General features: G+C 37.0%; 3 protein-coding genes across 3 annotated transcripts; 1 reads left to right on the top strand and 2 right to left on the bottom strand.

Annotated features, from left to right (window-relative positions):
- Positions 1-1,279: 1,279 nt before the first annotated feature.
- On the top strand, positions 1,280-5,048 carry LOC134667387 (nudC domain-containing protein 3). Its single transcript, XM_063524787.1, has 5 exons — positions 1,280-1,463; positions 1,532-1,938; positions 2,467-2,652; positions 3,575-3,690; positions 4,863-5,048. Exons 1-5 carry the CDS (start codon positions 1,351-1,353, stop codon positions 5,016-5,018), a joined length of 978 nt encoding a protein of 325 aa, XP_063380857.1. The 5' UTR covers positions 1,280-1,350; the 3' UTR covers positions 5,019-5,048.
- Positions 5,049-5,740: 692 nt separating this feature from the next.
- On the bottom strand, positions 5,741-7,436 carry LOC134667384 (zinc-type alcohol dehydrogenase-like protein SE_1777). The gene is made up of 2 exons (XM_063524783.1): positions 7,324-7,436; positions 5,741-6,895 (listed from the first exon to the last, which is right to left on the bottom strand). Exon 2 carries the CDS (start codon positions 6,844-6,846, stop codon positions 5,803-5,805), a length of 1,044 nt encoding a protein of 347 aa, XP_063380853.1. The 5' UTR covers positions 6,847-6,895; positions 7,324-7,436; the 3' UTR covers positions 5,741-5,802.
- A 3,498-nt stretch (positions 7,437-10,934) lies between these two features.
- LOC134667375 (TBC1 domain family member 16) lies at positions 10,935-27,582 on the bottom strand. Its single transcript, XM_063524772.1, has 7 exons — positions 26,582-27,582; positions 14,775-14,971; positions 13,613-14,114; positions 13,216-13,360; positions 12,702-12,808; positions 12,360-12,541; positions 10,935-11,822 (listed from the first exon to the last, which is right to left on the bottom strand). Exons 1-7 carry the CDS (start codon positions 27,442-27,444, stop codon positions 11,629-11,631), a joined length of 2,190 nt encoding a protein of 729 aa, XP_063380842.1. The 5' UTR covers positions 27,445-27,582; the 3' UTR covers positions 10,935-11,628.
- Positions 27,583-27,804: the final 222 nt, after the last annotated feature.

The raw sequence follows: 27,804 nt of genomic DNA, 5'->3' as shown, positions 1-27,804 counted from the left end.
CAAAAAAAAATTCACTTCTATGACAGTTTTTCGTAAATTTCAAATTTTTACGTGCGTAGTAGTAAAAAAACCATGGCCAATTTTGTTTTTCTAGACATGAGAAGATAGCAAATGATTCAAGATATCTGCCGTTTTAATTTGCCGTTTTAAACGATGTACCAAACATCCTGTATAGTTTCTTCGAGTTTTAAATTATAGATTTACCCTCATTTAAAATCTGAAAAATAAATTAGTAATTTATCGACGGGGCCTCTGAGCTATAACAGGCAATATGACGCGAACATACAATCTTGTATCTCATAGTGCCATTGAACTATTATTATTAACGTTATTATTTCAATGCATAGTAAGTTACCGGCTGAAGGAGCGGAGCTGCGCAGCCAATAAAAGTATAGTCATACCAAGCTAACGCGACACCGATTTTGATAGCATAGACTGTGGGTGTGCAAATATTGGGCTAATACAGACAGACGTATTTGTTAAGCGATATAGTATTTTAAGCAGTTTAAGTAAAACCTTTAACACATTACTAACCAAGACCACCAAGACTAATCTAAAACTGAAACTATGTAAACACTTCGGTTTGAAAAAGAAGAGGGGATACCTATTATAGCTGGTCAAGCAAATCTTGTCAGTAAAAAAAGGCGCGATATTCAAATTTTCTATATGACGATATTCCTTCGTGCCTACATTTTTCAAATTTGGCGCCTTTTCTATTGACAAGATCTGCTTGACCAAGTATAATTACCGATGCGCGTCGTCTTTATTTATATAAGTGGAGTGTTAATCAGAAATAATTATACTGGCTTTCTCTTTTATTATAACCCCAAAAATGTGGATATGTAGTTTTTAGGGTCTTTTTTTATTCTACTGGTACTGACAAAACTTGTCTGCTAAGTAAAAATCTACCAATGTGCTAGTTTTTAATACTGGCAATAGTAGAACTGAATGTACACTGGCAACACTACAAATGTCACTGCCTGCCACTTTTTTTTTTTGTTGTGAGAGCGTTTAGTTATCGCAATGCTTATATTCCTTTGAGTTGTTATTTACACTATATTTCTGTAATAATTAGGACATTTCACGTCAAAGTGATAGAAAATAATAAGAAATTGTCATGTCACATAAAATTATTATCCATTTTTCGTTGGATTATATTTGATTCCTGGCATTTTAGAATGAATAATATGAACCGTGCTAATATCAGAACGTTCCTAATTGACATAGCACGCCTGTCGCTTTCCAGAACAAAGAGCATATAATCACTACGTTTCCAGAACAAAAACAAACGCAACATCCTACTCAATTAAAGTGATCAAACTTATTAGTTTTTTATCCATAACACTCAATATGTCGGTGGATTCCAATATTACCAAATACGATGACGTTTTATCATCTATCTTAGTAAACGAACAATCAGTTCTAGGATTTTTATCGGCAATATTCAACTTTCTTGCTAGACGGTAAGCATACACTTATCTAATTTAGTTATAGTCACGTTAAACTTAATAACAAGACTGTTTTATTCCAGTACGGACTTTTACTACGTTCCCGACGGCCCCTATGAGAACATGGGCTTTCCTCCCGGAGTAGCAGAAGAGCTAGTCATAAAGGTCTTAAGAACATGCGATCCTAAAAATTGGAAGGGCACAAACGGTGCCCGTAAACCGGACAACTTTAACAATGAGATCATGTGCTCCACGGTGGCCCAAGAAGTTGAAGTAGTGGCTGAGAATGAAGATGAAATAGAAAATGAAGCTGTTGAAACTGAAGTTGCACAGCCTGCAGAACCGGAGAAGAAAATTCTAGAAGAGTCATCGAGTAGTGAAACAAAAGAAGAGTACAAACCACCTGTGATCCCTGTGCAAAAGAATAGTGAATCATATAACGGTGCTATGAGAGATAAATACTCCTGGTCGCAAACTATCACAGAAATTGGTAAATGTCAATGTTTGTTTCGCAATAACTCTTATTCTTTGTTAATTAATTGTTGCACTCCTTAAGTACTTACTTGAGTGAAGAGTTTTCGTTGTGTTGCTTACATTACTATGTTAGTTGTGCATTCTTACATACTATTTAGAAACCACATTTTTAACTTAATCTTTGTTAACCCTTTGAACACCACGCCCATTGTGCATAACACACCATCGTTATGGTCAAAGCGGAGAAGACCGGTATATCATAATAGGGCAAGAACTCTTGTATTAACAGTCAGAAAAGCTTTGCTCCTTCTGCTGTACCAACCTTCACAACTCAATCACCCAGTTTGGTTTTGACATGAATTGTTAACACTTTGACTACCGAGAACCCGCCTGGTAGGCACTCGCCCAGCGGGTTCTTTTGTACGCAGATATAGACGACCGGTTTCTGGGGTAGTGCGCCGTTTTTTGCCCGGCTGCGAAAGTGTTAGTTGTAAATAAAAGCGTGACAGATTGGTAAATAATTTTTTATTGTTATTATTTTCAGATGTAACTGTTCCGCTGCCTCCAGACATAAAGTCGGCAAAGGACTTGAAAGTAACAATAAACCCGAATGACATATATGTTGCATTCAGAAATGCTGACACAATTATCAAGGACATGCTGCAATACAAAATCAAGGCTAGCGATAGTGTTTGGACCATCAGTGGGGGAAAATTATTGATTCATTTAGGTAATTATTATAATGGCTTGATTCCCACTTTTTTATGCAAAATTGATACGGCAAGTATGAAAGGAAAACTTGGCTATGTGAATTCTAATAATAATTACACTTATAGTCACTCAGCCTGCAGCCTACTTTTATTGAAAAAGTGCAAGTGATAAAATTTTTAGAATTTGGCTACAATTTATTTTCTGTATCTTCATACTTATAATATGTAATGTCAATATGGGTCAGTGTGGCTAGACCTGGCCTGGTTTAAATAGTGATTAATATCTTTATTGTTTATATCATGGATATATTTGCCATTCAATTAGTAATTCAAACATTCAATGTAAAGAAACCTATTGTAGCATGGAAAGTCATGAAATAATGCGGCATGAATAATAGTGAATGCAATTACCCCTGTTAATCTTGACCTCTGCCATCGGGTCTATTGGTACTGTTTCTATGTAAAAATTGTAAAAAGGTATTGTTTCTATATAAAAATTCCACACTATTTATTTATTTATTTAGATATTTAATTTAGGCAACAAGGCCCATATTACAAATACCTTACAGACTAACATACATATGTATTTTATAAACTTAAAACTAAACACTATATAATACATTTATGAAATAGATACCTAACACGCTTATCATACTGATGCGGACACCGCTCCAGTGTGTGAGCGAGACAGTGCTATGCGCGTATATAACAATGTCTTGCTCGCACACCAGACATGCGAAATTCGTAGGAGTAGGAGACAGTTTCATCGCTGATAATTTACTATCTATCTATAAATATGTATGCATTATGTATGTATATCGTCGCCTAGCAGCCATAGTACATACAAGCTTTGCTTAGTTTGAGGCTAGGTTGATCTTTGTAAGATGTCCACAGATACTTATTTGCCTAATATAAAATTATAAAATTTATCTATCATTTCAGAAAAGGTACAGGAGCGCTGGTGGACGAAACTAGTTAATAGTGAAGAAGCTATTGATTTGGACAAAATTGATTGTTCAAGGCCATTGAACGAATTGCCAGAAGACCATATTGCCAAGGTTTAACTGTTTTTCTATTATTAGATTATTACTTTTCGGTTTTTAAGAACGCTTGCAGGACTGAACCCCTGGTGCAGTTTTTTCATTCTATTCATAACTCATAACATTATGGGGATCTTGAAAAAAGGGTTGTACCAGCAGCACTCTTACAAAAGGCATTTTTATTTTTTATTTTTATTTTATTTTATAGACACACCAACAGTACATAAACAAAGCAAGTAAAGTTACATAAGTACAGCAGACACGTATAATATTTATGCACCAATAACAGGTGTGCAACGACATTCAAACAGTTTGAGGCTTTTACACTACTTTACAAACTATAACTATATTAAGGCCCACTTGCACCATTCCAATAACCCAGGGTTAACCGGTTAAACCTGGAGTTACCAAGGTTACCAGTACAATTTGACACTAGGTTGACGGTTAAACCGCTTAACCCCGGGTTAGTAGGATGGTGCAAGTGGGCCTAAAGGGTTAAGTAATTAAGGCATGCATGAAGGCATGGTTGACAGTGTGGACAGTGTGGACACCAATGGACAGTTAAGAGTGTGGGCGATGGTAAACGTTTGTAAAGAAGAAAGGGGTAATTGTCCTTTGCATTGCTGCTATTTTTGGTAGTATATCGCGGCAACAATTTCTAACACGCATCTGACCAATGGCGATGGCTGGACTAGCCTTTCCTTCTCACGCATAATAGGCGCTAGTCGTCAAGTTGCGGAAACCTATCTGTATCACAAATACAACAAAGTCCTTCACCATTGGTCAAGCGCGTATAAACGCCGTTTCACACCACATCATCTTCCTCTCGTTATCCCGGCACTTTGCCACAGCTCATGGGATCCTGGGGGTCCGCTGGGTGACTAATTGGCGTAGGCACTAGTTTTTACGAAAGCGACTGCTATGGATTGGTAAATATCAAATGATATTTCATGCCTAATATTTAGGAACTTCCCTGGGTTTTCTTTTATGGAAAGATATAGTAAATCTCCAAGTTCATATCATATATTTACTTAATACTTATCAGTCTTATCGCTAGGTAACATAAAACCATAGATAAATATTTATGTTATGATGTTTATGAACTGGTACGAAAAGTGACAAGCGGGAAATAGCCGCCAGGCGGCGCCACAGTCCTGCATATATTTATAACGAATAAAATCTCCTTGTAGGTAAGAGAACTGCAGTGGAATCAGGAGCAGAAACTCAAGGGATTACCAACAAGTGATGAAATCAAGAATATAGAAATTCTCAAGAGAGCATGGAATGCTGAAGGCTCCCCTTTCAAAGGAAAAGAATTTGACCCCAGTGTCTTAAAGCCTCATTAATGAATTAAACACGTGATTATGAGTGTACAATCGTTTTATTTACGCACATAATGAATATCACAATGTCTGATTGATCGAAGTCGCTTCGCAAATATTAAAGTTCTGTGATCTGTCGGAACGTATAACGTTAATAAATACAACGCAATATACCTATTTTGGGATTTCTGCAGCTGTACATTGTGTAATACTCGTATAATATTGTATAATAATTGACATTGACTCATTCGAGGGTTAGATAGTGTTATACAATATGATAGGTATGTACACTTATTTATAGCCCCCAATATACTTATCTTACGAGATATCAACTAGACAGTCTTATCACTAATGCATATTATGATGGCAAGTAACTAGGTAGGTACTATTAAACATACATGTGTAGGTATTAAATATCGACACGGGAAAAGTGTTAAAACTATGTAAAGTCAACCAATTTGATGGCCACTATAGAATCATGTCATAATGAATCACATTATCTTCTAAAAACAATGCTTATTGAGTGATGTAATATATATATATATATATATATATATATATATATATATATATATATATATATATATATATATATATATATATATATATATATATAGTAGTATTTGGTAGTATACATACATAATTTGGAAAGTATATGGTAGTTTAAACGAGAAGGTTCTATAGTGGTTTGGGAATTAAATTGGTTGACACTACCTTAATGTATGGTCAATAAGGCGAAAAATAAGAATAAGTAACAAAATAATAACTTTATTTTACTATACAAGGACACTGACGTCACAAAACAAGTTTAAAATCCAGTGAGGACAATCTTTCCAATGACTTTCTTCTCTTCTAAAAGCCTATGGGCCTCTCTTAGGTTTTCTGCGTTAATTGGTGACATAGTTTTAGTCAATGTTGATTTTAACACACCCGTTTCAAACATTCTGGTTACATCCTCAAAGATTTCATGATATCTATTCTTATCCTCTGTATCATACTTAATTCTTGTTGCCATCATTTCAGAGACAAGAGTAAGACTCTTCTCTTTAAGTGGCCTTATATCGACCAAACCACTGCTGTCCACAATGAGGCAAATCCTGCCCTGGGGCTTAGCAGCCGCCATTATAGTGTTCCAGTAAGGATACGGGTCATAATTAACCAGTATAAATTCCACTCCATTCCCATATCCATGTGCTTCCAACTGAGGTATTAAATCTTTAGTATGATTAAGAACAATATCTACTCCATGTTGAAGACTGAAAGCTTCCGTTTCAGGACGGGCAGCGGTGCCAATAACCTTCAGTCCTAGGTTCTTAGCCAACTGAGAGGCCACAGAACCAACACCGCCACCGCTGTTAATAATTAACAAAGTTTTCCCTTTATCCTTTTCCGTCAGCAGCAGCCGATCATACAAAGACTCGTAGGCTGTGACAGTAGTCAAAGGCATTGCAGCAGCTTCTTCAAACGTCAGGTTTTTTGGTTTAGCTCCAACCATAACTTCATCTATAGCAACATATTGAGCATTAGATCCGTTTCTTCTCAAGTCGGCAGTGAAAAAGACTTCATCGCCAACATTTAAATATTTAGTATTTTCACCTTTAGCTGCAATTATACCTGCACCATCCCAGCCCAAAATCCGAGGTAATTCTTGTGAAGCAGGAACTGGCTTAGGTGCCCGCTGTTTTGTATCTATAGGGTTAACAGCTGTTGCTTTAACTTCTACTAACACATCAGTACTTCTCAAGGTTGGAATGGGAACCTCCAAATTCAAGAGGCTGTCGGTTTCTGCAATCGGCAGGTACTTGTAAAGGCCAACAGCTTTCATGGTCTTGGGCAGGACTTTGGTCATCATGCTGTCTTGAACACCTCTAGTTTCTTGAAAACTATATGCACTCGGGAATCTGCCGGTTAGAGCGAATAACAGTAATAAAACGCGAAACATTGCTAACTAGTGTATTTATATCCAGCAAAACTGCAAGTCATTTGCATAATATATGTCTACCGATAAATCGTCAGGTGATAGTAACAACCGAAAGTCACTAATTACAAAACAATAAAATCAACCTTATTTTTGTACTACGACGGTTCACTATTGCTCTGAACGTCTCGTAATAATTAGTGAGTTATGATTGTCACCTAAGGAAATACTAACTAAGATAAATTCAGTCAATCCCATGAGTCCATGAACTTCTTGATATGATTGATGATAACAAACTATTAATTTATTGTCCAATTCAAAACTTATTTTATGTAAACATAACCCAACTTTGTCTCATTCATAGAATTAAGAGCCTATGAATACAATACTTAAGTACTTTATTAAACTTACGTTACGACCCACTTAGCTAAAACAGTATCAAGCAACAGTATTTAATGTTTACTTTTTTTTTTTTCATTGTGATAATCACAAGAATGATAAGAACTTCGATAAGTTTTGACAGCTGACAGCTTTAACATTCGGAAGAAGATCAAATTAGAGTCTTATTACGAAAACTTATACCTAATGCTAATATATGTATACCTACTTGATTTGGAAAACTTTAATATAATTACAGATATAAATAACTGGGGTAATTTCATTTGTCGTTTGTTACTAAGTTTTCATTTATTATCAATAACGTTTATGTTAGCGTTTAAGTTTTTTCGATTTTAGCTACTCTCTACTAGATGGCGCTCTCTGCTAAAATTTTATCGAACGAGCGAGCGAAGCGAAATTCTTATTCATTGTATTTGCAATAAAATTACCATCATTTTGATGTATAATTCAAGCGTCAGACAGATGAGTGCAAATATCGATATAAAATCACCTCTTTAAACACGGCAACCACATAATAGTGACCGGAAAAAGATAGGCAACCTAGATGATTTATGTTGTACAAGTTGTATACTTTCCATTAAAACTTATTTCGATCGTCAGACAAATCGGTTGGCGAAACAATTGGCGAAAAAAATTTTTTTTCAAAAATTTATTAAAAATAGCCTTGACCATATTTCTTTAGGCAACCCTATTTATTTATGTTCTGGAACATATTTTCTTTCATAGTTTCATCCGTCAGACAGATCGGTGAAGGTCGACCATAGAAACGGGATCGTGGGATCTTAGACCATTACACCCGGCCATACCCGGCTAAAGGCACGTCCCTGCATTTCGATGTTTTTAAACGAAGAATACTATAGTTCGTTTTTTTTAGCATTAGAAATAAGGTAAACAATCTTGATGTGTCTTTTAATTGAAAAATACGTTTTAAAAATAAGTTACGGCAAATATGTAACAATTATGAATCTAATACGATTATTTATATTCTTCTGCTTTCATAAGTAATTGTTTTTGATTTTTAAAAAGCGTTTTTCAATTAAAAGACACGTCAAGATAGCTTACCTTCTTTCAAGTTCTTTCTAATTCTAATAAAAACGTACTATAGTTGAGGGCATTATATTTAATTCATTAAATTATGAGAAGGCTCGATCAAGGGGTTATGGAGTTAAAAGAGTAGGTATAGAAGGCACAGAAAATATGTATATCCATAGTGCACCGAAGTCAAAAATTCTCCATCTTGAATTTCTTCATGTTTGCTCGGTTTACTCCGAACATGTTGTAATTTGATATCTGGGGATTCGAAAGCACATGGAAACACAGGGATTTGTGCACATCTTTGTTGGTGCGCATGTTCGCTCGGCATTTCAAAAGCATACTAGACCTATAATATTTCAAAAGTACCTACACGTAAATATAGGCTTTAGGTACTTTTTAAATCTTTGGGTTTCAATCTTAACACTATTTCATTTCAACACGGAAAAAAAACAATGTTCAATGCTCATACATTTATTTCTAATAAGATATGAATATTTCCAATAGGTAACATTGACTGTTTATTATTTTTAAACAAACGTTTACATACATAGGTAACTAACTATATTACATTCAAGCAGATCATATATCACAGAATATACATAACAATTCACAACATGCGAAAAATAAAGTTATCAACAGTTATCAAGTTATAATTATAGGTAGGTACCACAGATTTCCGTCCCTTAGTTATTATATAGGTACATATATATCCTACATATCTAAAGATCGGTTTTCCTAGGATAGCGGTGCCGTCATGTAGCGGCCGTCTTCATACTAAATAAGGATGTCGTAGTATTTGTATGGAGACGGCCGCTATATGACGGCACCGGTATCCTAGGAAACTAGAGCATAACCAACATGAAATTTAACCTTATGTGTTGACTAGTTAGAAATAAAATTATATACCAATTTAACAATGATATGTCATACTTAAAAAACCTAATTACCTATGTAATGTCGTAAATAAAATTGAAATTGAATAACAACTGATAACAAACTATCCTTGGCGCTTAAGATACTCTGTCATTAACAGCTCAACATATATTTTTCTGTAGGTACCTAGGTAATAATTACTTAAGAAATTAGGAAGGACAACGTGGGCAGGTGAATAACATAAATGATTATACTATCATTAACGTCCTCAATTATCTCATTTGATATGTTTTCTACGTAACATTCACATAAGCGATCTATAATTTTTATTTATAGGTAATATTGCAAAACTTGTAACAGAAATTATGGTTCTTTCGGCACATTTACCCCAGCCAGTTGTCTCCGCATCTACTTACTCTGCCACGACTTTACAGGTTATGGGCCAAGAAATATATATATTTTGCGACACTACAAAACTAGTAAAAGAAAATTCTACCAAACTATGTCTGGCGACCATGAGTAGGCCCATTTTTTGCGCAAAAACTCGGCCTCACTGTGCAGAGGGAGAACGCGGCCAGTGTTCTGGGAACAATGCCTCAGGCTAATTTAGGTTTATTAGACTTATGATCATTTGTTTAATCTCTGTTTCAATATATACTTGACAACTATTGGATACTATTTTGTATAATATTACCTACTGTATAAAATATACTGTACAAATACTGGAACGCAATTTATTTAACACATTTTATGGTGACAGCATACCTACTTAAGTCTTTGAAACATATCTACCTACACATGCTATAAGGATGTCTTATTTGTGAAAAAAAAAACGGTTTCTTAGACCTTGAGGAACAAAAAAGAATTATAAATTTCGAGTCTGAGTAGGGAGGTAGGTAAGTAGGTACATTTTGCCCTCGCAGTTATTATTAGCGTAGTTCTATTAATTGAGACATTCCTTAATCTAATAATACTTATTTGCTACCTATTTTGTTATTAACAAATAACAACATAATTATGTGCATTCTAAATACAAATAAACAATGGTAATGAGCAACCAAAACAGGATTATATAAAGTTTATATGTAAGTCTCTATACCAATTTTACGCAGGTCACGCAATATTATTTATTGATTTCTTGTTTATTAATATTGCATATTATTAGTTATGATGTATTTTCAATCCCATATGATGTATTTTCAATCCCATAAATTCGAATCAATTCCTGCATCTAGTAAATAGGTACATGTAGCCATGTACCTAAAAAAGGATGCAAACACGTTATGAAAAGTATGTAGGCACCGTGTACAAGTAGCTTTTTATATAAATACACATATTTTTTTATAATAAACAGTGTATTAATTAATTTATGATATTTAAACTATGTATTAAATAGTCAAAATTAAACTAAACTTAAATATCGAATTTAAGGGCATCAATAGTTATTTGTACAAGAAGAATTCGAAGTTTGATATTTCTTCAAGTGCTTATTTTGAGTCCCGTGCTTTATTATACCTAGCGAAAGATTGTAGAATTAAGGCCCCCCCACATCTGGCGTCTTTCGAGCGTCGGCGTCTACAATTCTATGGCCGACGTCGACGCAACGTCGACGCAGCGTCGACGCAACTGCGCAGCGACGTCATTTTCCATAGCGCTGGACCGACGCCGACAGACGCCGACGCTCGAAAGACGCCAGATGTGGGGGGGGGGGGGGCCTTAGAATCTTTCGCTAGGTATAATAAAGCGAAGAAATTCCACGGGAAAAATATGGGAACGAAAAATCGCCACCAAGAAAAAAATATTCTTGGAAATTATGGGCCACACTCATAACCTAAACTAAGTGTAAAGTAATGGCTTGTTATTATTATTTACTTTAGTAATACGTACAGCAGCATGATTGTGATGTGCATGTCTCAATAATCAATATAAATCTACAAGCAGTCTTGTAATTTTTATTATGCAACCGATTAAAAAAATATACATTAATCGCTAAATATTAAATGGGCATTGTGGCTTTACAAATAGTAGAGTAGGTAAGATTAGTGCTCTCCATGAACAAAGTTTTGTACAGAGTACTAAAACACATAACATAAAGTACCTTTTACGATGGTAAAATGGTACTGTACCGCTAATAAATGGTACTCATAGAATTTGCAGAAATAAATGTTCGCCATTGTGCTCAACTCGTAAAACCCAGACATACCTAAGGGTGGTATTCCATCTGTCTAATGTCATTGCGTCTCACTAACTTATAAAGCAAAATGTGAGGAGACAAAATACAAATTGGACAGGTGGAATATCACCCCAAGAAGTGGCAGACGGCAGGTACATTACCGACGGCAAGCTCCCTAAGATTTAAGAACGTGTTTGTAGAACTAATTTGCGTGTCGGTTAGTCACCTGAAGAGAGTTACTGTACAGCGTATTTGCAGAAGTCGTGTGCGCCGTTGCACTCGACGCTGGGCCGGTGCGCCGAGTCCCAGATGCCGGGCCCGCAGCGCTGGCACAGGCCCGCCAGCGAGCAGGGGATGCGCACCAGCTGCCGGAACTGGTGCAGAAGGCCGCGCGCTTTGCGGAGGATCAGTTGCCCGTCCATGTACATTGCTGGGGAACAATTATGGTTTTATAAAAAGAGTGGTAACTCCATACATCAGTTTTCTTACCAAAACGCGCGTAATTTCGCAGTCGACGTCTAACGTTAAGTAGTGGAACTATCAGTACCGATACTTGACACCAGATGGCACAAAGTGTCGCTACTGACGAAAAATGTACCTACTGCTAAAACAATTTACAACTAATATTAGAAACAGAAGGAGTTGAAAATAGAGTTTCGATTAACCCGGTTATAATATTATAGTTAAAAATTGTTGAGCATTAGAGTTTTTATTCGCCGCGACATCTATTGTCGACTAGCAGTACTGATATGTTCCGCTACTTGACGCTAGATTTCGACTATGAAATAACGCGCGTGGTTGGTAAGAAAACTGATGTATGGAGTTATTACGACTCTTTCTTTACTTATATTACTCTATGATATTAATAATATAGATTATATTGCACACTCAAATGGCGTACCAACAAGTTTAATTCGGCCTTTATTAGATTGCGACTGACTTGGCCCACAGGTCATAAGCCACATACCTAACGAACTGAAGTGCAGCAGCATCTCATCAGTATTGAGGCCCTGCGCGATGACGTCATCGGCGTACACTGCTATAATGGCCAGGCAGAGGAACAGGTGGAAGTAGTCCGTCTGATAGTTCGCCCAGCACGCCTCCCACATGCGAAGCGCTACGGCTTCGGTGAATTCGCGCTTGAAACATCTGGAATGTGACATTCGACACCGTAAGTAAATAACTTGTGTGAGCGCTATCAAACAAGCAGTTTCTTTCGGAAAAACTACAACTTAATCTCTCCCTCTCTCTGTCTCTCTCTTTCTTTCTCTCTCTCCCGGAAGGAACATGAAAACAGTACGTCACTTACAATAATATCCACCGGTGGCAGAAGAGAAGCTCCATGGCGTCCACATGCTTTTCCAAGTGCTTGTAGAAATGCGGTAACATTATCCTTATTAATTCACGTAGGTAACTCTGGAACAGAAATAATTACATAAATCGTAAAAGGCACTTATGCCATCAAATCAAAGTATAAGTACCTTCTGAACAAGTGCTTAAAAATGTTAGGTCAAAAACGCCCTGACTAATGGCTCTGAGAAAAGAGGTAGATGCGACTTGGCAGGGACAGGGACACTACCGTGCCCTAGTAGACAAAGACGTTGCATTGCCAACTTAGAGAAGTAAAATTAAACTTTTCTAACGGTACTCAGTTCACTTTCTCTGGCTGTATTATGCTGAAGCACTAATAGCCAACATGTAGGTATATCTATTGTTCTGCAGCAATTCGCATTTCAGTGCTGAGTTAGCAGGACTTTACACCACCTACATTCTATACCTACCTACTCGTTCCCTTTCATGCAGCAGTCAACTGCAGTACTTACAAGATTAATGTCCATATCATTGTCTGTAGGTGTGCACACAAATATGGCTCGCTGCATCAGCCCCACGAAACACCAGAAGGCTTCTGCTTCACAATTGATTTCGCAGAGCACGGGCGCCAACAAGTCACTCATGCCTTGCGTATAGCTGAAACGATATGTCATGAATTTTGAAAACTTACCCTACTTTATTATAATTATCTATCATTTCATAGATTTCAATTACACAGGTTTATAAATTTGCGGGGACCGTCAGATAGACAGTCAATTTGAATTACAATTCTGCCAATTATTGAAGTCAATTTAAGTCTGATCTTTGTCTTTAAAAAGTGGTTTAATGGTGAATGTGTTATTTTTTAGAATAGGGTAAACTATTAGGGATGGTTATGATGGTACTTACCCTAAAACAGGATTATATACAGCATAATTCAGCAAAATATTCTTCATAATCTCTACATTATAATTGTTTTCGCCGGCAAAGAATGGATTCCCCCGATCCGTCCTCACTACGTCTTTCTCAATTACGCACTGCACGTTCTTCCAAAACAGTGCGTATTGCTCCGGGGTCATCTTCTCCAGCCTTTTCCGAGTAATTTCTTCATATTCTCTAGTCCTTAACTGAAGAATAATTTCCCGTTCGTCATAAGTAGTATTATACGGGTAACAGTGAAGCAAAAACGGCCAAACCTCTCTTCGTAACTCCTTATCTAAACCTCCAAAGAAAACGCCTTTTCTCAGGAACAAGTCATCTTCTATCAATCCCTTGCCATTCATGACTTTCCCATAAAATATTTCCGGCGTAATTTTCGGTATCTTTCCTTCTTCGGGATGCTGCTCTGATTTTTGTACTTCGGGACGGCAGACCATGAAATGTCGATACGGTAAATTAGGCTCTTCTGATCCTGTAATTGAGTTCATATTGTAATAAGAGTGTGGATATTCCTAGGACCGCGTAAGTGGCGTAACACATATTAGGATAATGGAATTAAGTATACCCATACAAGCTTGTGTAGCCACTCCATAAACGGACCAAAGGGCGGAATAAGGGTCGCCCTGACGTCCTTATTTTATTATTACGGTTGAGTGTGGCTTTCGGACGAATGATTACGAAATAATATTTACAAAAGTGAGGCTTTTATTAACATTGCTAGTGACCTTAGTGTATGCTGTACTATAATGTATTTGGTGGAAGGTTAAAAGTAGATTTTGACTTAGAACAGAACGGCGGCCTGGGATAAAGACTGGATAGGGCGGAGAGAAACGTTATTAAGAAGATGCTTCTAACCCACCACTCGTTATATATTGTTGTGCAGCAAATCAATGAGTGCTACCGGTGCAACAATTACGCCAGGTGGACCAGCCCTTCATGGTGGAAGTTTAGAAGTAAATGCTGAGGCTAAAGGCTAAGAGAAGGTTGTTAGAAGAGACCTCTTAACTGGAGCTTCTAATATAGTGCATCAGGGAATGCCACCGGTGCCAGGTGGTATAATCCGCCATATGGAAGTACAGAAAGATACTGACGAGTCAATAAAGCGGAGAGGTTGTTAAGAAGTGCTCCTTACCCGGCGCCCGCCTGATGTTGTGCAACAACGAATGCCACCGGTGCAGCACCTGCGCCAGGTGATCCAGCCCGCCATGATGAAAATGCAGGATCTTGTACTGCGACTCGCGGGACGCGACCACCAGCTGCCCGCATGTGCAGTTGTCGTCGTTGAAGAACAGTCGCAGGGATCGCATCTGGCTCAGATCCACTGAGAACCTGGTGCAAAAACAATTGAAGATATAGGTCCTTGTATGCTGCGCCAGTGGGGAGTTGTGCTTTGCCCTACACCTAACCTATATCATGCCCTCTTGCATCGTTTTGAAAAATGTAAAACTCGCATGATATACCTAGACCAAACATAGGTAGCTGCCGTAACCCATTTGAAAGTCGCTATTATTCAGCTAATACCACTTTTAACTAGGATAAGTGAAGCACAACTACATCGCTTAATAACATACTAAGTGACTACATAAATAACAAACTAAGTGATGGAAGATTGCCAATATCCGTTTAAAAACGAATTACTGGAGTCAGTTATGTAACGCTGCCATACATGACCCAAAAATTTTTTATTAAGCTATGAGCTTCATCACATCTGATATTTGAGTAATTCTAAGCATTTCTAGCCTGAAGTGGGGGGGAGGGTGGGGTACAAAGACGGCCGCCACCCGTCATCTTTAAAAAAAATCTACTCTGATCCTGGTGGGTACTAGGGCAAGTTTGGTATCATTTTCGTATAAACCAAAGACGTAGAATTCATTGCTGATATTTGTTTTTTTCAATTTCATAGTAATTTTACAAGAAAAACGTAAAAAAGTGAAAAATTTGGTTGGAGTTTTTTGCTACGCGGAGCCGAAACTACAAAAGATAGAAAGTTGAAATTTGCACACTAGATTACATTTATAAAGTGTACAAGAGATAAGAAGCGATTTTGAGAAATTCAACCCCTAAGGGGGTTAAAAAGGGGATGAAAGTTTGTATGGGGTTCAAGTTTTATTTTAAGCTAGGAATTTGAAACTTCGTAAAACGATATATTATTAAAATACAAGAAAACTAATTTCAGCGTTTTTGAAAATTCATCCCCTAAGGTGGTGAAAAAGGAGTTGAAAGTTTGTATGGATATCAAAAAAAAATTCGAACGCGGGACTTGAATCTTTGTATTTGGGGATATTATTAAAAGACAGGAAAAGTAATTTCAGCGTTTTGTAAAATTCATCCTCTAACAGGGTTAAAAAGGGGTTGAAAGTTTGAATCCATTACAAATCCGAGTAGACACACATTTCTTATTGCCTCCCAGGCTTGAAATGCTTAGAATTACTCAAGGAACAAATGTGATGAAGCTCATAGCTTAATAAAAATTTTTTGGGTCAACTTTATAACTGCTTCCGCTAAATGCCTAAATAGCTAATTCTTGCCTAATATACCTATAATAGCTAGAGGTATATGTGCGTCTTTCGTGAAAAACACATAGTATTCAGTCAGAAAAGGATGCTCAAAGGTACCTCCTAAAGGGCGTGCAAAGGGCTAAAGTTACTTCTAATTTCCCCCTTCTATAAATGGCTTCCCTGCCTGCGCACAAAAGACGTCAAATCAATAGGTACCTTTCATCATTGTGATATTTTGATTGGTATCGGTCGATGCCATAGGTAGGATGTAGGATAGGACGTAACAAAGCAATTTAGAGAAAGGTGGGACTAGCAAATAAAGGCCATTAAAATTCATTTTTGTATACAAGCCCTGATGTGGGCAAAAGTAAAAACTCTCTATCTTATACATTTATCTTAGTTTGCCTTTAAGTTAAGGCTATGCCATAGGTAGGTAGTTAAATAAGTTGAATAGGTAACTTAAAAAGGTAAAACAAAACCTAAAATTAACTTAATTCATAAGATAACAGTACCTAATACTAATATTAAGAGGTACAGTCGCCATCAGATATATCGGAGCGGCCAAGGTGTTCACAATATCTGAACACGCACTCTAACGCCTTGACAATAGAGGCGTGCTCAGATATTTGTGAGCACCTTGGCCGCTCCAATATATATGATGGCGACTGTAATCTAAACAGGATCCTCGTGGCATAGTCGAGGTAGCCGGCCCCATTTTCCTCACTGAACCGCAAATATCACTAACCACTGAAGTGCTGGCTGACTCTTACTTATATCACCGGTGACATCCAACTCGTAATAACATTTTTTTTTTCAATTCCATGTACAATCATTTCATACGCCATCTATACTGCAAAACGTAATTCAACACCAAAAAAAGTGAGACCATGTTGCCATTGCAATAATTTGTTTCTAAAATTGTAAATTCCTTTTGATAAATAATCACGCTAAGATAATTTATTCATTAGTAATTTTACTCCTACTATTTAAAAAAGTACTTTTATTTATTTATTTGTACATAAATACAAGACGCGCTAGTAAAAAAGTGGCAACATTTCTTACTTTTTTTGGTCTTGAATTACGTTTTGCAGTATAGGACTACTTAACTCCCTATTTGGCATCCAAGGCCATATCGATATGATATGTCAGGGTTACCCCTTAAAGTAGGCGACGGTTCCAGCCGGCAATAATGAAATTCTCAACGTTCTTTCAGAACAATCGGCGGATTATTACGACAAAGAACGCTCGTCGGCATACTTAATGATGAGTAGGCGACCTTTCACTTTCAGAAATGACAAAAATTAAACTAAAAAAATTTTTTGGCAAAATTTTCATTTTTGGTACAAGTTTTTATCGCTGACTGTACTTTTCTTCCCACAAGCAACTAATACTTATCGAGAGAATTCTAAAAACCCAAACACAATAAGGTTTCGTTGTTTTATCAGAGAGTTATTCCTATGGCCACCCCCGGTCTCCATCATCAGATCAGCTCAATGACACCATAATATTGCATTATCACCCGACTTACGTATGTATGCAAAATTTCAGCTCAATCGGAAACCGGGAAGTGGATCAAATTTAACTTGCAAGATTTGATTACAGACAGACAGACAGACAGACAGACAACGGTCAGGTGAAAGTAAATAAAAGCTTGTAATAGAGTTAGACCAAGACAAGTCTGCAACGATTTTGATAACACACGCGCGCAGTGCAAGTGTTGTCATTTATATGCGTCATAATTTCATAGAAGTTTGACGAATAACACTCGCACTGCGTGTTGGTCTAACTCTAATACTAAATCATATGTACATATAATGAAAGGCATTAAAATACGAGTGTGGGTTTATGAAACGAATGAAATGAGTTTCATAATAGTATCACACGAGTGTTTTAATGCCTAATTATGTACAGTTACATACACTGCTTTATCTACACACATATTATAAACTTTCTATGATATATTCACTAACTTCATATTACAGCCGACTTTGCTCTCTGGCGGAACTCGCGGATATGAGATGGCGTTTCCGAAATATCTTTATCGCACATTTTACACGAAACTTTTGTTATAGTTCCTTTAAAAACAACAAAACAAATTATATTTTACTTATAACGTCATCTCAACTGATATTAGAATGGGGGTCAAATCAAATTGCTTTTTTTTTTCAGAGATGTTCGAAATTTGAAATGCATTACCAAATCGATTTTGATATAGTAATGAAGCTATTACCACATTTTCACAGATAAAAAATTTGCTGCAACAAAACAGTTTATCGTAATGTGGGCCATTATTTACGAATTTTGAAGGCATCATAGACAGTTTATGATATGTGTGTAGATAAAACTGTTTACTGGTCAGTATAACAATACTGAACAAAGTACCAGTAAATTTTCCATTTTTTAGTGTTCCGTACAAAACTTTGTTGACGGAACACTTTTATTTTTAATGCGGGGATGGCATATCTGCTATTTATTTAATCTGTGCTGACTAAGATTTTCCAGTTTATATATGTATACTTAAGTAACGGAGAGCTTAGAGCAATTTTAGCTTAACTTGAAGTGGGACTGGGAGCCGGTAGGTAGATACTAAAAATAGAACAGAGGGTCTACCGCGAACCACATTCGACGTGTTGCCTCTGTCGCACTTGTGAATTCGTAAGTAAGTGTGACAGAGAGGCAAAACGTCGAACGAGATTCGCGGTAGGCCCTCTGAACTCTCACACAGTTTCGCACACTTGTTTGACGTAGGATTTCATTTCATTGACCGAGCGAAAGCGAAGGTCTCCGTTTCAGCTTGGACAAAAATTCTTTCGTATGTCCGGATGTTCTCGTCTAAGAGTCGCATTTTTGAACCGATTATCGTGAAATTTAGTGAGAAGGTTCAAAAGTAAAGTTACGATTATTATTTTTAATAGTAAGAAAGAAAATAGATAGAAAAGTAGGTTAGTAGGAGTGGCTACGCGTATAAAAAAAAACTCATTTAGGACCAATAACAAATTGTAAAAAAACTTCTTCGAAAGGAGAGTCTAAGCTAATTTTGCACCGAATTGTACAAAGTGAGGGTTAACAGACAATTGACGTCAATAAAGATGACAATTACATTTACAACTATCACACTATTGCCACACGTAGCAAATGGAATGCAGAGTTATCTTGGTCTAGTAGTTTTAAAGAATAACGCCTTTGTTGATCAACCAAGAGGATATTATCTTAATAAATATTTATTGTCTTATGATTATGGTAATGGTTTCCTAAGAATTGTATACACCGTGTTTTTTTTGATTTCCGTTAATTTCAAGGGTGCATTCCTGAGCTTAAATTGAGTAACTTTCTCAAAGACACCGATATTCTAATTAACTCCATTTCGGAGATATTCAATTTTTTTTTTTCCTATAAGGCCTCTACAAGCGTGTACACTTGCCTTATATAGGGCCGGTTTACATATTGATTAGTGTTTAGAATGAGTTCATACATTTGCTCCTAAACTAAATTACAATCTCGGTCGATCGATGTTTGAAATGACATTGATATGTGACAGATTTCAATTGTTTGGTTGAGTTAAATGTAATACCCGTGTTACAAAAACGCTATATGCTACATTTAATAACTTTTTAATCTTATTTTTTTTAAAGGCAAAAAAAATTTTTTTTTTAAATTAACTATGCCAATTAGTTCTCTTAAGGTGAGGTATGCCCGGGGAAAATTTTCAGATTCTGTCAAATTACCCCATTTCACACACAAGCACGCGTCACGCACACTACCTCACTTTACCGGGACAGGTCAGTGACCCATCCTGTTTTTTTTAAGATGCAAATGAGAGTATTTTGATTTTCGTCTTAACCACTAGCCTCCTTTGAGGAAGAGAAACTCTAAAAAAGTTCCATTGAAAGAAGGAAGACAAAACAATATATTTTATCTTGTTCTCCTTGTCTGTTCATGTCACATGTGACGTACTTAAATGTAAATTAACTAAATAATCGAATTCATTAGATACTCGAACTAAATAAACCGAATAAATACAGAAGTCGTCAAATGAAAAACGTTATTTAGGTACTACTCTAATCAATAGGGCTTTCGATAAGGCACAAATCAATTCAATGACAATTTCATTAAAATCATATGTGTATTCCGATGATGTTATTATTATATAACTTACCTTAGCTTAGCTTCAGTTTGTATATATTTAGTTATACTACCTAGCTACTAAGAAAAAATTGCATGCTTCTTCAAGTGAAATGTAGGGGAGAGCGGGGACAAAAGTAACTGCGGGTGGAAAGTAACTATTGCTCTGTAGGTTTATCTAATAGACAAAATACCACTCCGCTGCTATTAAGTGATAGACAGTGGTGCCCCCTTCACTCAGTCAGCGCATTCAGTCGAAACGGTCGCCACGTGCTATTAGGTTGTGTGAGAGGACGCAACGTGATTTTTCGAATCTAAAGTACGTTTTTTGACTTTTAGTTATTTGATGTTTATGTTGTATTAAAATTCATACATTTTCTGAATATTTGCATATCCCCTAGAGTGGCATTGTCTGGCTCCCAGTCTCTATGGTGGCGGGGAGCCGGGAGACGGACAGTCATAACAAGCCGTTGAATGGCGGCGCCTCAGATTTAACGGTGGCTTGAGGTTGAGTGGCGCGGCCAATTTAGAAAAATATACGTCTAGTGGCGTGGCCTCCATGGGTGGTCATCGCGAATTTGGCGTGTGTTAGAAATATGACCATTTCTTTAAAAATATGTATGAATGATATTAATTATGTATCATTGAATTCAGCATAAAATGGCTTATTTGATTGTATACCAATGAATTTCATTATATTTATGTGAATTATGCTGGACTTGATCAAATCTCATAATACCAATTTTTTTTCTTTCATGTATAAAAATACGTATAATTAGGAAATAAAACAATTGATTGTAGAAAAAGCAGCCTTTATGACAAAACATTACATTTAACACGATTCACACAGTTTATTTCACTTTTTATCACTGCGTATTCCATTTGTATACCTTTGTAAGGACAATGTTTTTAGCAAATAAATTTCTGGTTTCTAAATGTTCGCGGCTCGAGAGTCGGGTTCCGTAACTCAAAAAGAAAAAACGGAACCCTTATAGGATCACTCGTGCGTCTGTCTATCCGTTTGTCACAGCCAATTTGCTCCAAAACTACTGGACCAATTAAGTTGAAATTTGGTATACATATGGAAGTCTGGTACCCAAAGACGGACATGTAATATAAACAAATGAATTTTAAGTATAGGCGGCTATTTTAAGGGGAATATGAGTAAATTAGAAAACCAAGTTTTGCAAACCATATCGTGTTACATAATAAAAGGGCTTATTTTGAGGATCTATATATTTTTTTTATAATTTTATATGAAACAGTTTAAAAGTTATTTAAGAAAATAGGCAAAAAATGACCGTCCCCCCCTCCCTCTTATCTCCGATAAAATTGGGTCTAAAATTTTGAAAAAAAAATACACAACCTCCCCAACCTAATATATTGTCAACCTCTAGATGACAGGAAAACCTATTAGAAATCTAGAGTCCAGCGTGAGTCGGACTTAAGAAAAAAAACGCGGTTGGGCTGTTTTAGGGACACAGCCGCAATTGTTTACGTGAAACTGAAACGTGGTGCGGACAGCTAGTGCGAAGGTCGATGGCCAAGCTCTGCGTTGGGCCGAAGGCCTGAAGCATCCGAGAGAGCTCATACAACCATTTCCAGTCGCCGTTACGACGCGGTGTAGACACATCTTGTGTCGACACCGTCTGTTTCGGTCACAATTCCAGTCGCAGAGTCGTCGCCGTGTCGACACAGTTACCAGAAATGGGGAAGGGTCGACACATGACACAAAGTGACATAAAGTGTGGTCGCCGTGTGCACACATTGTTTCGAGTTTGCGACTACTTTATGCCAATATCATTCGTTCATTCGTTCATTTTGTTCCTGTCAAATGGAAACTGTCAGATGGAAAAATTGTTAAATAAAAATAAGTGACATTAATACGCCATCTCTAAAACGGATTACAAGACGTAATTATATATTGTTTGCATTTATATTACAATAGGACTAAAATTATAATGGGGAATTAAACTGCTCGAGTGATTTGATAAACTAAGTGTAATATAATCAACGCGCCACCACATTGTTTTAGTTTAGCCGGAAATGAAATTGTTTACTAAATTGTTGAATAAATAGTTGAATGTACTTAAGAACTTCGCTTTGCTCGCTCGTTCAAAAATGTGTGCAGTACTGAACCCTTGGGACGCGAGTTCGACTCACACTTGACCGGTTTTTATTTTGATTTGATAAGTCATATTATATTAAATTACAGCCCACTGTGTCTTGTTACTTTTGACCCACAACGTGTTACTTTCTGCACGCCAACGGGGTCATTAGTAACAAAAGACGATTTTTTTAAAACAAAATACACAATTATAATGTTAGTCAAGACGTTAATGTACAGAACATGCACTGACGTTATATACGAGTATGACTACATTAAACTCATCAAAATAATAATGGTTAACCAGAAACTAAGGTCAAAGTACATAGTGTTACGTTTCTCCCCGCTCTACCCTACGCATCCAAAATTACTGTCCACCTATGTTCATCACTATATTTTTTGCAAATAAATATATCGTTATCTTTATCAATAAATAAAGTCCTGGCAGGGTGGAAATTTCATTTTGGCGGATTCTTTCTCTCTGCATCTGACTGTACCTACAGCTATTACGGCATTTTTTTGGTAAACTTACGGTTATATGTTCAGACTCTGAATCTCTATAGTTAATATTTAAGATATATGGACATATCGGTATCGGCATATTTAAGATATATGGTCCTTGAACTACGTCCAAAGAGAGGTATGGGAATGGGAACTGAGAATGACATCTCGCTTTGTGTGGTAGGGCACAGCACAGCAGATGTCATTCCAGATCTAGAGCAGAGCTCAACCTTACAGACATCTGCAGCCAAATAACACTAGCACTAGACCCTACTCATAGTGTCCTTCCTGCCGGTGAGTATGGTTGCCAGTTATCAACGAGGGGTGCGGAGTGTTAGACTCGGCAACGCGCATGGAGTTGCAGGCATCCAAAGGCTACGAAGATTGCTTATCATCAGACGGGCCGTATGCTTGTTTGTCATCGACGAGGTATAAAATTAAATATGCACAGAATATCATTGAACGAAAAACTTTGTTTTATTTTATAGTAAATTAGTATAACACTCGATACAAAGGCAATCACAAACCAGGCACCGCAGTGGTTTTGGGCTGTAAGCCTCGTAGGCCAGTATGTATAATGTATATCTCGGCCTCACAAGCCGCAAAAACTCGCTGAGGCTAGACCATAGCCGTTTATTTATTCTTGATTTCATGAAGGTTTGCAGAACAGCACGTAACCGCATTATACATCTATCTTAGACGGACCTCACAGCAACAAAATAGGTGTACCACTGCACGATTTTCAAGTAGTACACGAAATATTTACATAATGTTCCGTATTAATAGGTAATATTTGAAGATCAAAAGTTCTCTAACATAAATACAAGATCACAACATTGTCATCACAGTTCATTGACGTTGACGTACAAAAGTACGTCAAATAGGTATGCAATATTAATACCAGCAAGCCTATTATGGATCGCTTTATCCACATTTATCCACGTGATAAAACAACTGACACTTTTTAACTCTGCGGGATAGAAAGAGACGGACACCGTTTTATCACGCTGTCACGTAGACAAATACGACCATCATATCCGTACAGCATAATGAAAATTAATTCCAATCAATAAGTATGAGTCTTCAAACTTTTTTCATTCTAAGCCGGGTTTCAAGGAGCAAATTACTTAAATGATATTGGAATCGTATTGTTTTAAGATAGTTTACTGCGTTTTTCAACCATTATGCCCCAACAAATCAAATCTAAGATGAGACTCGAGCTCCATGTGATGATAATTATTTACCCTGTTTTTTTAAATACTATTTGTCTACTGGTATACTTTTTCGTATATGTATATGACTTAATGTCGAAATAAATGCGAAAACCAACTGTCATTTTAATTAAATTCGCGATACGTGTGCTTTGATCCGAGCCCAGCGGGCATCTGATCAAAGAAGTTGCGTGCACGGAACCGCTGATATCATATTTTCAAACTTATTTAGTGAATGTGAAATTAAAAAAAAAAGTAATCCTGGTAGTCGTTCAAGCATACAATTGCGCGTACATAGAAGCAGTTTTCATATTTCTATCTTTTGTGCACAAATTGTTACGAATCTTTAAAGTCCGTTTTAGACCTATGTTCGTGATCGTTTTCTATCGAGCAAAAGTCAAAAACTTAGGATTCTAATCACTCCACTCACTAGAAAAAGCCCTCAAGTTTGCTAATTGAATGTATGGCAGCCGTATTGTGATCCAAAAAAGAGCTACGGCTTTTAAAAAACTCCGTTTTCTGAACTCACTGCACCTTAAACGTACTTAACCATACCCCAAAGTTAACGGAATTCAATAAAAACACGGTGTATTCGACGTCACTTTGTTTATCGTATTTCAAAGCATTCGCCTGTGTTAATTACTACCACCTTAGCACAGTAGGTAAAATAGGTGGTGTGGTGTATTGAAATTCTTGAAAAGCGGAATACCAACGATGTTTAAATGACAGTCTGCCTTATTTGCATTGAGAATACATTTAGCTAAGTTTGGTGTTTCGTTTAAAATACTTATCTTTTACGTCTTAGTGTCAACGTTCTGTTAAAAGCCATTTGCATAATTTCAGGAGACAGTGTTTTGTTAATAGGTATACATATGATTAATCTAACATACCTATTATCTACCTAGATTATTTCTGTAAACAGACTACCTATTACGCTTCGTCCCTGCGCAGAGATAATGCTGAATAATAAAAACATATTTTACAGTACATACGGTCCTACTTTCCCGCACTAGTGCGTAAAACAGGACTTTCCGTTTCCGTTAAACGTTGTACGATACACGTGAGAATAGGAAATTTCCTCTTTTCCGGACTTGTATCGTAAATAACTATTAATACGGTATTAATAGTTATTTACGATAGGTATTAGGTATTAATAATACCTATAATCTAATAGGCTTTTACGCCTTCTCATTTGCGTTTTGCCGGTTGCATCATAATACATAATTGCTGAACCGTACTTAGGTCGAATACACCATTGCGTTGTTATACTACATGTAATGGCTCCTCTACACGATGGCCCAGCGCTGGCCACTCCAAGGGACGCATTTATGCGTTAGAGGGAGCAAGTGATATTGCTATCTCATTCTACCGCTGCGTACCTTGGAGTGGCCGACGCTGGGCCATCGTGTAGAGGAGCCATAAGTTAATTAATTGCGGTTATGGTATCGTGTAACGTGCCCGATAGTAGTGCATACGTTGCATTGTTAATGAGCACAGCTACTTTAGTGAGAAATCGATTTGATGTAATAGGTATGAATGTAGGTTACAGGTTTAATGTGTGTTGAAGATAGCCTAAATTGATCGTAATCCTATCTGGAAGGTATACCTATGCGTAGATATAATTATCCATTGGAAACATTGACCAAAAATTTGGGAAAGCTTCTATAGATTTTTTTAATCGATATTAAACTTTCGTGAGACATATTTTAAATTGTTTAAATTGTTTGTTGTTGTTGTGTTTGTTGTTGTGTTGTTGTTGTGTTGTTGTTGTTGTTGTTTTAAATTGTTGTGTTGTTGTTAGATTTTTTTAAATTTGTGGGGTTGGTGGAGGGTTAAAAAAATCGTAGAAAAAATAGTAGATTGTGGATTTGGTCGTTTAGGTCCACATTAATGCTATACCTAATTATTCTATAACTTAATCTTGCAATTCTATGTACCTACGCAATTCCTAAATTGACAGATTCATCAGTAATAGCACAATCAACTTAAAAATGACCAAATCCACAAGCTGCTTAACGATTTGTTGAATTGGTGGGGGGCCACCAACCAATGGGTCAATATAGACGGCTAAAAGTGGTGAAGGTAGACTCCACGGGGTAATAAAATAAAATATCACTCATATCACAAATTTATCTGACGCGCTCGAGTAACTAAATCTAACTACACAATTCCCCTCTTGGGCTCCCCAACCATATTTAATTACTCTATTACACTTTTAGGTATACCTACGCAACGCAACATCTACCCAAGTTAGGATCCGATTATCCTGACGTAATGAATGATATGCAATTTCAAAACTGCATTAGCGTTGGCAACTTTGAAGATTAAATTAGTAGTAGGTATGCTAATGCCTTTAATTATCATCGAAGACATAGATAAGTGATTGATTCGTCAACCTTATTACGTCGCAATAGGGTCTATTCTTGGGATAATCACTTAAGAATGTCTTCTTGCCGTAGACAAACCACCGGTTTTCTGTGCTTCTTGTATTTATACTGACCTTCGACATTTAATCGGCGCGCGTCTCTGTGGTACCGGTGAGCTCTGCACACTCTCAGGAAACACCAGGTTATGCTTCAGCGCCAGAAACTCAGGAGTGCTCATCCAATTGGGGTTGCCTTCATCACACGAGCTCATGGAGAGAGACCTTATGAACTTGTCACCAGACATCGAGTCAGGAGTCAAATCGATGTTTTCGACGGTCGGATTAGCAATAGTTATGTTGACTGACGTCATAGACTGCGACCTCACGTGTTTATCAAACATAAACACATCTTCCTTGTTTTCATCTTTCTCAAAACTCCCGAAAACGCTATCTTTGGCCGAACCAACGGTCTTTACCGTAGGTTTTGAGCTGGATGTCAAATCTTCTTGCGTAGGTTCGTTATGCGTGTATCGCGTATCGTTAGACTTAATACTATGTTTGTCGGAGTTAGAATTAATACTAGTTGTTTCTGACGAGTCTGAAAATGCGTTTTCGTTGTTAGAATCGATCTTCTTATTTGAGTCATTTGGCTTTGTTTCTTTGGTAGTTTTACGCAGTCCCAACTCATCGCTCGGGCTTGTTTCTACGGCTGAAGGGCATTTCTTGAGCGTAGAATTAGGTATCCAATTTAAGAATAGCGTGGGTCGTTTGGAATTGTTATGTTGATCTGTAAATACCTTGGTAGTGACAGTTAGATAGCCTGGATGGTGGATCACATCGAGCTCATGCCTCGCGACTGTTGGAGGATGTACGCACACGTTGTTTTTGCAGAATAATATTTCATTGTCGACATAATCCGGCAGTTCTTCATAGTCCTCGAACTCCAGTCCTAGGAAGTAGCTCGAGGCCCTTTTCAACAGTTCGGGAAGTGGCATCATTCACATTTCCCGTTTACGTTATCGCGAGCGACCTCATCGGTGCGCGGCTGTGTGTGTACTACGCGCATAAACACCTACGCTCTGATAACAGTATTGATCCGTCGAGAATAGCGGCCCGATGTGACAGCTGTGTTTACCGTCGGGAGCCAAAAGAGCGTAAGAGCGCCATGTTCTTAAAAGATAAAATAATAGTTTTACATTACCCTAGTGTGTTGTATCGCTGACACAACCGGAAATATGCTGAAAACCTTTGTTTTACAATGCGTAGCGCGTTTCAGGGGTATCTGAAAGGATTTTGTTGTGTTTATTTATTCTTAAATTCAGAATAAAAATTTCCTATTAGGAATTTACGTAGCTTAC

Source organism: Cydia fagiglandana, chromosome 9 (assembly GCF_963556715.1).
Source record: "Cydia fagiglandana chromosome 9, ilCydFagi1.1, whole genome shotgun sequence".
Lineage (NCBI taxonomy): Eukaryota > Metazoa > Arthropoda > Insecta > Lepidoptera > Tortricidae > Cydia > Cydia fagiglandana.
Note: the sequence above shows the minus strand (reverse complement) of the source record. Positions and strands in the feature narration are given on the sequence as shown.